General features: G+C 41.0%; 1 protein-coding gene across 1 annotated transcript in view; it reads right to left on the bottom strand.

Annotated features, from left to right (window-relative positions):
* LOC104509434 (BMP-binding endothelial regulator protein-like) overlaps nucleotides 1-11,401 on the bottom strand; it is a gene marked incomplete at both ends in the record, with an annotated part of 21,792 nt that extends 10,391 nt beyond the window's left edge. Inside the window, 5 exon segments of the mRNA XM_010151374.1 lie at nucleotides 4,758-4,862; nucleotides 7,133-7,273; nucleotides 7,890-7,999; nucleotides 11,316-11,329; nucleotides 11,331-11,401. Coding sequence (XP_010149676.1) covers nucleotides 4,758-4,862; nucleotides 7,133-7,273; nucleotides 7,890-7,999; nucleotides 11,316-11,329; nucleotides 11,331-11,401 — 441 coding nt within the window.
* Between the last annotated feature and the right edge of the window lie 775 nt (nucleotides 11,402-12,176).

The following is a 12,176-nucleotide window of genomic DNA, read 5'->3' as shown; positions in this document are numbered from 1 at the left end:
TTCCCTGTGAGGTGACAGAGCACTGAACAGGCTGCCCAGAGAGGGGGTGGAGTCTCCTTCCCTGGAGACTTTCCAAAGCTGCCTGGACTTGTCCCTGTGTGACCTACTCCAGGTGATCCTCCTCTGGCAAGGGGTGGTTGGACTAGATGATTGCTAGAGGTCACTTCCACCCCCTTCCACTTTGTGAATCTGTGAACCCCTACTGCTGTTTGCCTTGCTTTCCACCTACAGTGGTGCCAAGTTTTGACAACATGCATGGGGAGAGACTTTGACGATGTGCACGGGGAGAAATGAACTCCAAGGATCTCCGAGCAAACTGGAGTGGAGCGTGCTCTGTCCTGCTCATGCTTGATGTACCCAGATGGCATAAATGAGAGCTTGGTGATGAGTGTGCTTGAGCTTATCATCTGCAGGGCATGAAAGACCAGTGTAAGCTTGTCTGTGAACGTGCAACTGCATGCAAACAGACTTGAGGCTCATCTGGCCCCGAGACAAGGGCTGGGTCACAGTTTCACTGGCAGTGTGGGCCATGCTTAGATGTTTGTGTGACCACCAGGCCCCAGAGCAAAGAAAATAGCTGAGGACCAGGCTGCAGCAGGGAGACCTACCAAGCACCTGTTAAGACAAAGCTCCTTAAAGCAGGAACCGATAAAACTGCACAGAAGTAAGGAGCTTGGTAACACCTACTAGTACGAATGGAAGACGGGCAGCTGAATGCCACACACTGCACAGCCTTACCTCTCTGTTTCAATAAAAGAGTTGAAATGATCAGCCAAGCTGGAAGTGGCAAGAATTCAGGTGAAACTGGACTCTCTAAGGCAGCCTGCTGAGGCTGGTTACTTGAGCCACCATGTTGGCCCGAGATCCTGTTTTTGTCTTGTAGAATAAGGAAACCCATTATTGTTAACATGTGCTGCAAGACTTCGTTAGCATTGAGGGTTCCCTTAGGAGTGGGCTAAGTGATGTGATCCCATTTTTCCCTATGAATATTTATAAGCAGACCACATTTGAGTCTATTTATTTTCGGGGACTTTTCTTCTTTTTTATGAGGTTTTCATTTTTATGTCTGAGGTTTTTATTTTCTTTTTTTTTAGGGCAAGACTAATTGCGGGGGGGGAAAGGGGTTGATTGGTTGTGCAATAGCAACAGCTGTTGTTTTTTTGTGCCTCATTTGGCACTAGAGTAAAAACAGCAACTTTTTGTTTGTAATAATAACAGATGTGTATAACATTAAATGCAGTCTGTGCTAGAGATGGGAGAACGTGTTCTGAATAAATTTTCAACTCACTTGAAGTTCACGGGTTCAAAATTTACCCACAAAATCAAACTCTGAAAATGTCTTCACATGCCATGAATTTAATTCTATTAACTTTTGCACAGCCTTGGAGCTCAGAAAAAGGCTGTATGCTGTAAAATTCACCAGGCTCTCCTCTAGCTATACAAAACAAGACATGTCCATGACCACTGACCATTACCATAGGCTTGTATTATTAGTGGAGAATGCAGAGGCATAAGAAGAGGAGGCAAGGCAGAATATTATAAGGCTGGGTAATCGGAAAGGCAATGGCAAATGGCAAGAAAGAGGCTGGAGCAGGGCTGGGGCAAGTGAAGAGGAAATTAGGGAAGAAAAGGGCGAAAAGATCTCTGAAAGTCAGTCTTGCCAAGTGCTGAGATTATTCCCTTTCTATAAAGTACTTAAGCATGTGTTTAAGTTGAAGCACACATGGACTCAGCAGGACTGGACACGTGCTTAATAGCTTTGCTGGATGGGGGCCAGCGTGTACCACACCTCGCAGGCTGACACTCCAGGTAATCTACATGGACTCAGTGGCCAGAAAGAAACCACAAGCCACAAGGCTCACTAGAAGCCCAAGGGGGACGAATTTTACTATAAATATGACAGGAGGGATTGATTTGTGAGATGTATTGCTTCCTCTGCACATCAAAAGAAGCTAAGAAAGACACTTCCTGTAATTACCGATACAGGATTAAATGCTCAAAAACAAAAGAATAAAAGAGACAGAAAAATGTGCCTAGCTCTATGAAGAAAACAAAAGAAATGGCAGAAAAAGTCTTCAAAAATACGTCAGCCTGCCACCAACAAATTGAATAATACAAATGGTTGCATGTTACTGAAAATTTCTGCAGAATTACCACTTTGAAACCTTCCCCATCAAGAAATAATTGGCCAAAATCTATGTTAATAAATTAAATAATATTCCATCACCAAAAAACCACACAACATTATGCAAAGAGTATTAAGACTGCATGGTTGTTAAACAGATTGGGTGATAAGTATTGGTATAGAGATGTTGTGGTGGCTGGTCAGCACTTTAAGTTCTTGGATCTTTAAGTTGTTGATAGAACGGTGGGATTTACTGCCTTGTGTGCTCCTTGTGATACTGATCATATATCCTCTGACCAGACTGAAGGTCTTTTTTGGCTAGTCGTTATACTACTGGTTCGGGGAGTAATCATGTATCTGTATGCAGTACTGGCAGCGTTTGCATGTTTCAAGTGTCATCCCCGGGGGATTTGTGAGAGGGGCTTCGTGGTATTTTGCTAGCCAGAGTTAAACCACGACAATGGTAAAGCATTTAAGCCAAGAAAGAATACTTTTAAGTTCCTTGTGAATCTTCAGTCCTTTCACACTCAATTGTGTGTACCATAACACAATTTCAGTGAGACATCTTTATGTGTCCTGATACCCTAAGGGACATTAAGCAGCATTTTATTCGACAGCAGTCTTCCATAGTCAGTAGAGACTGCTTACTGCCAGAAATACTGTGAAAAGAGAAATAGAATTCACACCCCTACAGTTTGCAGACAGCAGCATAACTCTATGCACGATATCCAGACTTTCAGTATCAGAATCACTAATATATGTTTATCTTGAATAATGTGGTGTGTTTAAGGTTTATAGATTTGTGACAGAATATCTCATCAAAGAAAGTGGAGCACAGATGAAAAGTAAAAGATTTAAAATTACTTGGTACCCACTTTGAATAGGAAAATAAATCTCACTTTAGAGTTTACATCCTTTCTTCTACTTGTCCTTCCAATTTAGCTTGGAAGAGCAAAAACGTAATGTGTACCTGTGGAGGAGATAGTGTTTGCGTGCAGCTTGCTGTAGATTCCATTTTAAGGCAGTGGGCAGGCTGACTGGTCAGATACTGGAAGGAATATTGCTGCAGCGCAATAAATCTGGTCTTCCCAGCCCTAAGGAAATGGACCATTTCTGAGGACTCCACTTGGAGGTCTAGGGCAGTTCAGGACTTCACGTTCACCTTGGAGCATATCCCGTAGCAGCACTGAATGGGTTTGTCAGTCAGCTATGCTGCTGCAGGACTGTGGATGGTGAATATTTACCCACTATCATTTTAATTTTAGAAACCACTTTGACTGATCATCTCAACTTTCAAATTTATATATGGGCACGGCTGAAGGGGTGTATTTCACTTAAGAGCTATATTAAGTCATATTAGTTATATGATCTCAAAAGCATCTTAAACGTTTGAAATGCATCAGCACCGGGAAAATAAAAATGAGATGCAGTGTGTGTCAGGTCCTCAGACAAGAAAGAATTTGAAGGGACCTGGCGAGTCCAAGCTCTCACCTCCTGCTTATACTGTGGATAGCCTGAAGGCAGTAAACCCGATTGTCATGATCCCCATCAGGTTCCCAGAAGAACAGCTCCATTTGTTCACATTTCCTAAAATGTATGCGACATCTCGCGTGAGGCCCATTAACAGAAGAACTGCCCTCTGCAATGAGTGCTAGACAGGAAAAGGATGTCCTCTCTTCTAAGGATGCTCTTGCAGCCCACTGTCAGAGCAGAATTGGGAGCACCAAGATAGAGGCTCTCTATTCTAAGGTAGAGGACCTCTATTCTACCACCGCTCCTGGCTGTCAAAAGTTCACACGTATAAAATTTTACAAACGAGAGTTTGTCATTTAAAATGTTATGCCTAGGTGTCTGTGACTCATATTTTCTCCACTGGCTTCCAGGATGGAGAAGGAAACACTGAGAAGGTGTAATGCTGACGACTTGGCTCTCTCTTCTGCAGTTCTGTTCAAAGATGTGCCCCTACATGAGGTGCTATTTAGAGCTCCCTCTTCTGAAAGCTTGGGCCACTGAAACAAAATAATTTGTCAGTGACAGAAATCCAAGAAACAAAGGCTTAATTTAGCTCAAGGTTTCAAGTAATGCTAATTTTTGAAGCAATTAAGTAAAGTTACAATTACACCACTCTTTGGGTACACTCCAGACTTTCAAATAAAAAATACTCAGGCTGCAACCTTAGAGACGGTGGCATGGCCTGATTGAAATCGTTTTCTTTGCTTTGTCTAATGTACATTTTCAAAGTATTAAGCCTCATATGCAGTGAGAAATGCAAGTACAACAATGTCCTGTGGCTTGCCTTAACAATATGCCTGCTCTTGAAATATTAACATTGTCGTCTCACCACTCTATAAAGCTATTAAATATATGTGGAAGAGATGTTCCAGTGCAGATACTTGGGACAGAGAAAGTTAAAGGAGGAGGAGAAAAGGAGCACAGAGCCTTTAGAGCAAGGACGTATTCAGGGTAGCAGTAGCACACTTGGTGAATGCCAGACTAAATTAATATGCCAGAGAATCCCTTCTTTCGAAACTGCATGCCCCACTGCCATGCACACACTTCCAAGAAACACTGAAAAAGATAATGGTGGAGAAAAAAAAAAGAGAAAAGAACTCTGTTCTTTTAAAAAACTCACATGAGGACAGCTGCTGACTGGAATGCACTGTTTCTTGCGACACTCCGTCTTGCCTTTCACACAAGCACAGATGGTGCAGTTCACAGAGGACCACATCTCTCCATCCTGCAAGAGGGAACATGATATAGCATCAGCTGGAGTGGCAACAGGAAGCTATTTCAGCAATGTATCATTGCACAAGAAAGGATGACTTTCCCTGTTGGCATTGTGTCATTGTTTAGTCTAAATTATTTTGAGGTGTCTGTCCATGGCCAGTCAGATTAAAGACAAAGTTCGAATTCAGTGGGGTTTTCTTCCCTTCGGCCCTTTAGGTCAGAAATTCATTTTTTCAAGGCTAACCAAATCACATTTGCATTTTTCATCAGTGTCCCAATTATTTGCATTGTTTTCTCTCCAGTATGTGTCTGAGATGTGATCACACCTACCACAAATTTCCATTTAAACTCACATAATTAGAAAAACCTGATTCATTGGATTGAGTGACGTCTTTAAGTTGTTGCACGTGAAAGTATTTGATTAAGCTGTCAGCATACAGTGAATTTATTCCCAGATGCAGCATCATTTTGACTTAGGGCAGGAATGGTCAAATAATGAATTCTAATTTAGATTACTTACAGCACTTTCACAGATACTTGATCTGCTAAACATCTGAAAATATTTAGAAGACACACAGTGCTGAACTTCTCAAATGCAAAGCAGGTAAGACAGTCTATGTATAGCTCTTAAAGTATTAAGTGCAAAGCAAAATATGGTTCATGGTCTTGCCCTCACTTACTTGGGAAGGATTGCTTGTGGAACTGCCCATGCTCCATTTTACATAGCGTTGCATTTGCCAAGTGTGGTTCCTAAAACATTCTGTCTCACCCACTTACAGTCTTGTGCTGGCCCGCTTAGAGCCAAAATGTGCATGTTTTCTGTTTACAGGGCTGCTGTGAAGGAAGGGTGAAGATAGACCTGACAGGAACAGGCAGTCCAACCAGACAGCTGTGAACAATTACGTGCCCACCTCACCATGACGTTCTGACCAGAGAGAAAAACAGACCAAATCTGAAATGACAAGGAGACTAACTTACTCAGCACAGCATGCTTGGTCAAAAGCTGTCTCTCCCCTGTATTTTGTTTCCAGGCCATGTTACGATTGCCTGGTGTTCCTGATGCAGCATGTGTTCTTGTGGGTACTCTAATGACCGCTCTCCAAGCATCTGCTAAGGTACCAGATTACAGCTGACTGCATGCAGCTACACTGGGGTTTTTTTGTCTCACAGCTGGTTTTACACTCCAGTGCTCGTTTTGCCCATTTTACCTATGTTGGACCATCAACTTCAACAGAGCAACGCTGGATTTACCTTTCTGCACACAAGGCCAGAAATGGGCGTACCGTCTCGTTATTTTTTCTTACTCCATATAATACTTCACAATGTAATAAAATCTTCACAAGAAGCAGAATATTTTAGTTGGGTGCCTAAGAAGCAGGCATTTGTTCCTGAAGCACAATAGCACCAGTGTGAAAGTGCCAATCAGATGGAGTATAGTCTCAGCGTACAGTAGGTTCACATGTAATTTCCAGAATAAACACTTCAGCTATGTACACAAAAGATGGAATAAATGGGAAGCAATTCTGGCTGAGCAAACCAAGTATTCACAAAGGATTTAACACTTGATCTGATTCAAGGGTCTCTTAATTCACAGAAGGCCCATGAGGTGACAGAATCTTTTTCTGACACAGTGTGAAAAAAAAGATGCACCACTTGGAAAAACAAACAGGGTCTCAGCAATAGCAGAAGTGTTCTGCAGGGAATCCCTTGTGATTCGAAAACACTGGGTGAGAGTGCAGTAGGTAATAGTTATTACATGGCTATGCTAATATAAGATGTCAGGGGTGCTGTCCTTGGCAGAGAGGTGAAATACAGTAAATCAAGACGAGTAACTTTGAGCCAAGACGAACTTCACAAAGCTCTTGTTGGGTCAGTTACGGAAGAGACTCTTTTTGATAAAGCCTACAATAACACTCAGAAAATCTTCTCCATGATTATCAGCGCTTGTCTGGGAAAGCAGAGCGTTACTATTTCTTACTAAAAATGCATTACTTGTCCTGAAACGGCAGCTTGAATCTCTGCATATGGAGGGGAAGACAACATGTCACATCAAGGACAAACATCTTTAACTGCTGTGGAGCAGAAGAATTTACAAAAACTCAGAAAAAAAAAAAAAGGCAGATGGCAAATTTTGCAAAGCTTTGCCTCTGAGTTGGTCTGTCATCAACCAGGATGGTGAGGATTCTGCTAAAAAACAAGCGACAATACAATTTACAGAAAACACATGCTGTTTCAGCTGTTACAATGCCATCTATTCTTGAACCACACCTGAAATTTTACCTGGAAGATCTTATTGCTAAATTTGCACACTTTCACTTCCTCAGGAGAGATATATGAGACACACTCCTTGCAGCAGTGGTCTTTGTTTTTATTGCATTCACCAGGAAGTAAGCACCTCTTCTTACATATCACTGTTGAATCCTAGGTAAAAGGGCAAAAGGAAATAATGAAATAATCACCACAATTTTTGTGCTCCTATGTGTCCTCACCATATAATTTCTGCTTGCTCAGTCATTGCATCCACCCAAGCTACAGCCCAACTGTTTTGAACAGGTCAGCTCTGAGAAAATAAGAATTATTTAATGGATTAGGGGATTCTTTCATAGTCTGTGAAGCTAAAGCCCAGTTTGTACTTCTGCTGGCCTGCAAAATCTTCCTGATTTGGCGACACTTTCATCTTTTTGCCTAAGCAAAAGCACAAGTGTTGACAGTCATGTTAGAGGAACTAAAAAAAGTCATTGCCCTTCAGCAGAGATGTGGTAATTCACCATTTAAAAACTCCTCTTCCCCTGTAATGTAAATTTAAACAGTAATAATCTGAGTAACTTCATTTTGCAACACAGAGTCAGGCATCATGTCTCAGCTAAGGCAGTTAGTAACTTTCTAAACTTTCCTAGCACAATTGCAAGTTTCTTGGGGACCACACAAGTTGCCAAAGATGAACAATATCAGTCAGGGTTTACAGTGCCATAGTCCTACAAACTTCTGCTAAGCCAGACAACCAGCAGCATACAATACCAAAGCACTGTGGACTTACCTTGCACATACACATTGTGCAGTTGTCATAAATAAATGAGGACCCATTATCGTACACGTTGCTGTGAAAGAGGCAGCTTCCAAATGGGAGGTCAAACACTTTCCTCTGTCCTGAATATAAATAAACAGTAATAGAAACAGAATGTGGTGGGAAAGATGCCATATTGTCAACAAAAATAGTAGGGCTTATTGTCACCAGACCAAATTCATGTACAATGTGTCATTTGCCTTGTGTTTCCATTTTGGTGTGAAAAAAATATGTACGTTTAACAGTTCACTGTTCTCCTAGCACACATTCATCTGTACAAATTCTACTGTGGGAGGGAATATAAATAAGATTTATAGCATATTTATATTGGAAAAATCTTTCTTCTCCTTCTCATCATAAAGTGCACAGTGCAGCTAAAGGAATAAAAAGTAAGCACTGCAAATTCTTAGGGTAGGTACACTTAAACTGGTTTGAACAGTCTTTAACGTAATGCGGTAACTTCTCAAATAAAGCAGCCTTAACTCATTTTAGCATATCTACACTCAGGGGTTCACAGCAGTGACAATGATGCAAAAAACCCATAGGTGTTGTCCGGTCTCATTAAGATAGATTTGTGTACACAAGGTTGCAAGAAATAAAGTAATTTGCATTGTTTACGAGCAGCATGAGAGCAACACAAGATATTTTGTTTCCACGACCCATAAAATATTCGAGTTTTATGAGAGTGAAGCAAGGTTTAGAGCACTATGCAGGAAAGGCAGTATCAATATCAAATCCTTCCTGAAGTCCTGCAGTCCTGCAAGCACTTTCAGATCCAAGTTGCAAAACACTTTGCAGTTCTGCAAGCTTCTCTTATTCCTCAGCTTCTTTACCACTAACTTACTTTAAACAAGTGACCATTACAATACATAAGCTTGAGCTCTTTACAAAACCACTGTACTTATCTTCCTGGTTATGAATACCTTCCCTTGTTTACTTTTGGTGGCAGCCAACTAATAAGTTCTTCTATGAGTGGCTGCCAGTCCCTCAGCTTATCAATTCTGGGGTCTGATGTTAAGTAGGTATGGAATTGCACCATACCATAGCAATTGCAAGGTATGGAATAGCCACCATAAGTACATACAAGAAGTCACAAGTACTATGACAATACTTTAGCTCTCAAACCACCAGGTCCTGGCACACTGTAATTCCTTCCATTTTCAATAATTCTTGATAATTGTAGAACAGCTTCAAAGGAAAAGGTTCCATTTTCCTCTGAGACAGAACCAAACAAAAGGATAAGCATGCAGCAAAAGGCACTGGATTAGCCTTGAGTATTTACAAATCTAATGTTAAAATAACTATTAAACAAAAGTTAAGAAATAATTGCTATTGTTCATTTAGACACAATTTGAACATCTCTCTCACAAATTCGCTACCTTGGACTCATCTGTGCTTGCATAACCAACATTCCTGTTACTGAATGTGTGTCTTTCTGAAAAGGCTTCATTTCTCTTGCATGACTGACATATGAAATCAGTTGAGGATGCTCAAAAGCTCTAAAAGGAACTGCTCTACATCCATGCACCACTTATGGGCAAAGCCTAACCAACATCCCGCCTGTAACAACACTTCTAGTGCTCTATGTAGGGCCAGGACTTCAATCCCATAACTTATGTCAACAAGTGAACAAAAGTCCAGTTCTCTCTCCCACCCTCTTGCCATGCCTTGCAAACCACCCAGAGCAATTCTGGGTGGCCAATCCAGTTCAAATAGTTGGTTAAAAACCACTGACAAAGCAGCTACCACTTTGAAAGATGTGGTGGTGAAGATATTGGCTTAATGGTTGCCTTTGCTGGCTCATAACCACTAGTTAAACTAATAATTCAAGTCCCAGCAGAGCCTATGGCATTCTTCTAAGCTATATAAACTGAGTATCAGGAATTCAATTGCAGGGAGGTCCTCCACATGATACTTTAAAAACTATGCCTCAGCATCCCTGAAAACATTTCTCTTTGCCAACTGCCATGCAGTGTGCTATACATCTCTACCTCCACTGCAAAATTTTCAACCCTTCCCTATGAATAGGCATTAATTATTCACAGGTATATAACATGCTTTAGAGCGAAGAACACATAAAATGAAATTCATTATTATTAGTAAACTCATTTACAGATGTTTCTAAGAGAGAAAAAAGAATCGGGAGAAAAATCCCCATGAAGCAATCAAAAATTAAAGCTGGGTTTTGAATGCCTAGATCAAGGAGGGGAAGGTTCAGTTGGGAAAAGTATGGGGTGGAGAGGACAAGGGGAGTTTACAGAAGGGAAGGAAAAATGTCCTCAGCCAAAATAGAAGCTCAGCGTTTGGACTGCTCTCTCTGTTTCACTCCTCTACTGTATTGCTCTCTCGTGCTGCAGTTAAATGTTCTGGGCAGATATTTACCTGTAGCACTTCTCAATTAGCACATGAATAAATAAATAAATCCAGGTTTGTTTCAAGCAGTTGAACATGTTAAGTATTATGAGAAGCTGGAACTCTCTATGGCTTGCTGTCTCCAAAGCCAGACCTCTCTGTACCCCTAGCCTGACCCTGGAAACAGACTTTTGATAGTAGCAAAGATACAGTCAAAATGACAAAAACGTTTCTGTGGAATAACTGGGAGTTACCAGGTCTGAAAATTTTCCAAACCCGGTTATAACCTCAAGACTAAATTAAAGCTAATTTACTTGGTGGGATGTAACTGCTCCTTGTTTATGAAATAGAGGGAACTTTAACCTGTGGTATCTGTGGACACAGTAAGAGCAAAATAAGGACCCTCAAAAGTCACTGCCTTCCCTGGCATAATTAGCCAGGGAATTACCCAGTTGGAATAATTAGCCCTTCTGAGAGGTCTCTGACTTACTCCTTTAAAATGTGTTGGAAAGATATAATTGAAAAATATTCCTGGCTGAAACTGTGATTCCACCTTAAGAAGGCAACCATGAGGCAGACTCCTGGGTCCCTCGACTCTCTGACAACAGCTTCTAAAAATGCAAAGTCAGTCCAGAAGTTTCCTCTGACCTGCATTTCCTCGAAACCAAGAATGCAAATGGGAACTTGAATAAAAGTATGGGAGGGTGAGGCCTTTATCATGTGGGAAATTCCAAAGAAACATTTCCTCCCACCTCAACCTCCTTTTTAAAACATGAGCAATGAAGATGGGAAGCATCTCTACATTTGTTTCTTTAAGCAAGCCAACTGGTCTATATTCAAATGCTCTCCTGTGGCTTAGGACCACCCATTACAATCCTACACACTGACCCTAAGTACCTGTTTAAACCTATAAATTATAAACTCCACTAAGCAATACTGTCTCTGTCACCTCCCATCAGTCACCTATATTGTGAAATATCTGTATAAAAGATGCTGCACAGAAACATATATCAATTAAAAAAATCACAGGAAAAAAAACCCACTCACCTAAGCATTTGGGGTGGAATGTGACTAAGGTGCTGGGGACATGAGAGAATGGGGCAGACTTCTTGGATGCACTGGGTCCTGCCACCCTGAAAGAAAATACGCAACGTTAGGGAAAAAGAAAAAAAAAGGCAAAATGTCAAGTAGACATGCACACACCCACACAGGCTGGTAACAAATCTTGAAAATCCCTAGCCAGAGCAGTATGCACCAAGAGAAATTTCTGCTTGCATCAGGCATACAAGGAGCATGTAAAACTGTCCTTCAACACGTTCTATATTGCTTGCAGAGACCTTGGATTATTCGAATTTTTTCATTCTCTCAAGCAATGAATACAATAGTTGAAGAAACAGTGTCTTTCTATCTTCTTTATTGATGTAGATATGAGAAAACCAGGGAGAATAAAATCATTATCCATTAACCTTTCCGGATGCTCTAAAAGTTATTGAGCAATTATTTACATTATTCTTCACCTCCTGTGCCGTGCCCTTCTAGGCTTGTCTGGGACAGGGATTAAGTGCTGAAGCAAGATGAGAGCAGGTGTTCTTCCACTATGTCCATGACCTCAGAAACCAAATAAGCCAAAAATCACTTAAGAAAGCACATTCTTGTCAGCCTCCGAGTTCAACTATGCAAACTCGGAAGGTCTGCTTTCTTCAGAGGACTGAAAACCAAGAGGGTTTATGAAATTCTGAGAATGAATGTGGCGCAAAAAAAAAAAGAAAAGAAAAAGCAACTTGGACTTGATATATTCTGGTGTATCAATGAATATCAGAAACAGAGAGAGGCAAAAAGCACAGGAAAGACGAAAGCACAGAATATATGTCTAAGATCAAGTCAATCAAAAGGGATCTTTGTTCTCAT

This window comes from Eurypyga helias, unplaced genomic scaffold, assembly GCF_000690775.1.
Source record: "Eurypyga helias isolate BGI_N326 unplaced genomic scaffold, ASM69077v1 scaffold10385, whole genome shotgun sequence".
NCBI classification, from domain to species: Eukaryota; Metazoa; Chordata; class Aves; order Eurypygiformes; family Eurypygidae; genus Eurypyga; species Eurypyga helias.
This window is presented reverse-complemented; position numbering and strand designations above follow the sequence as displayed.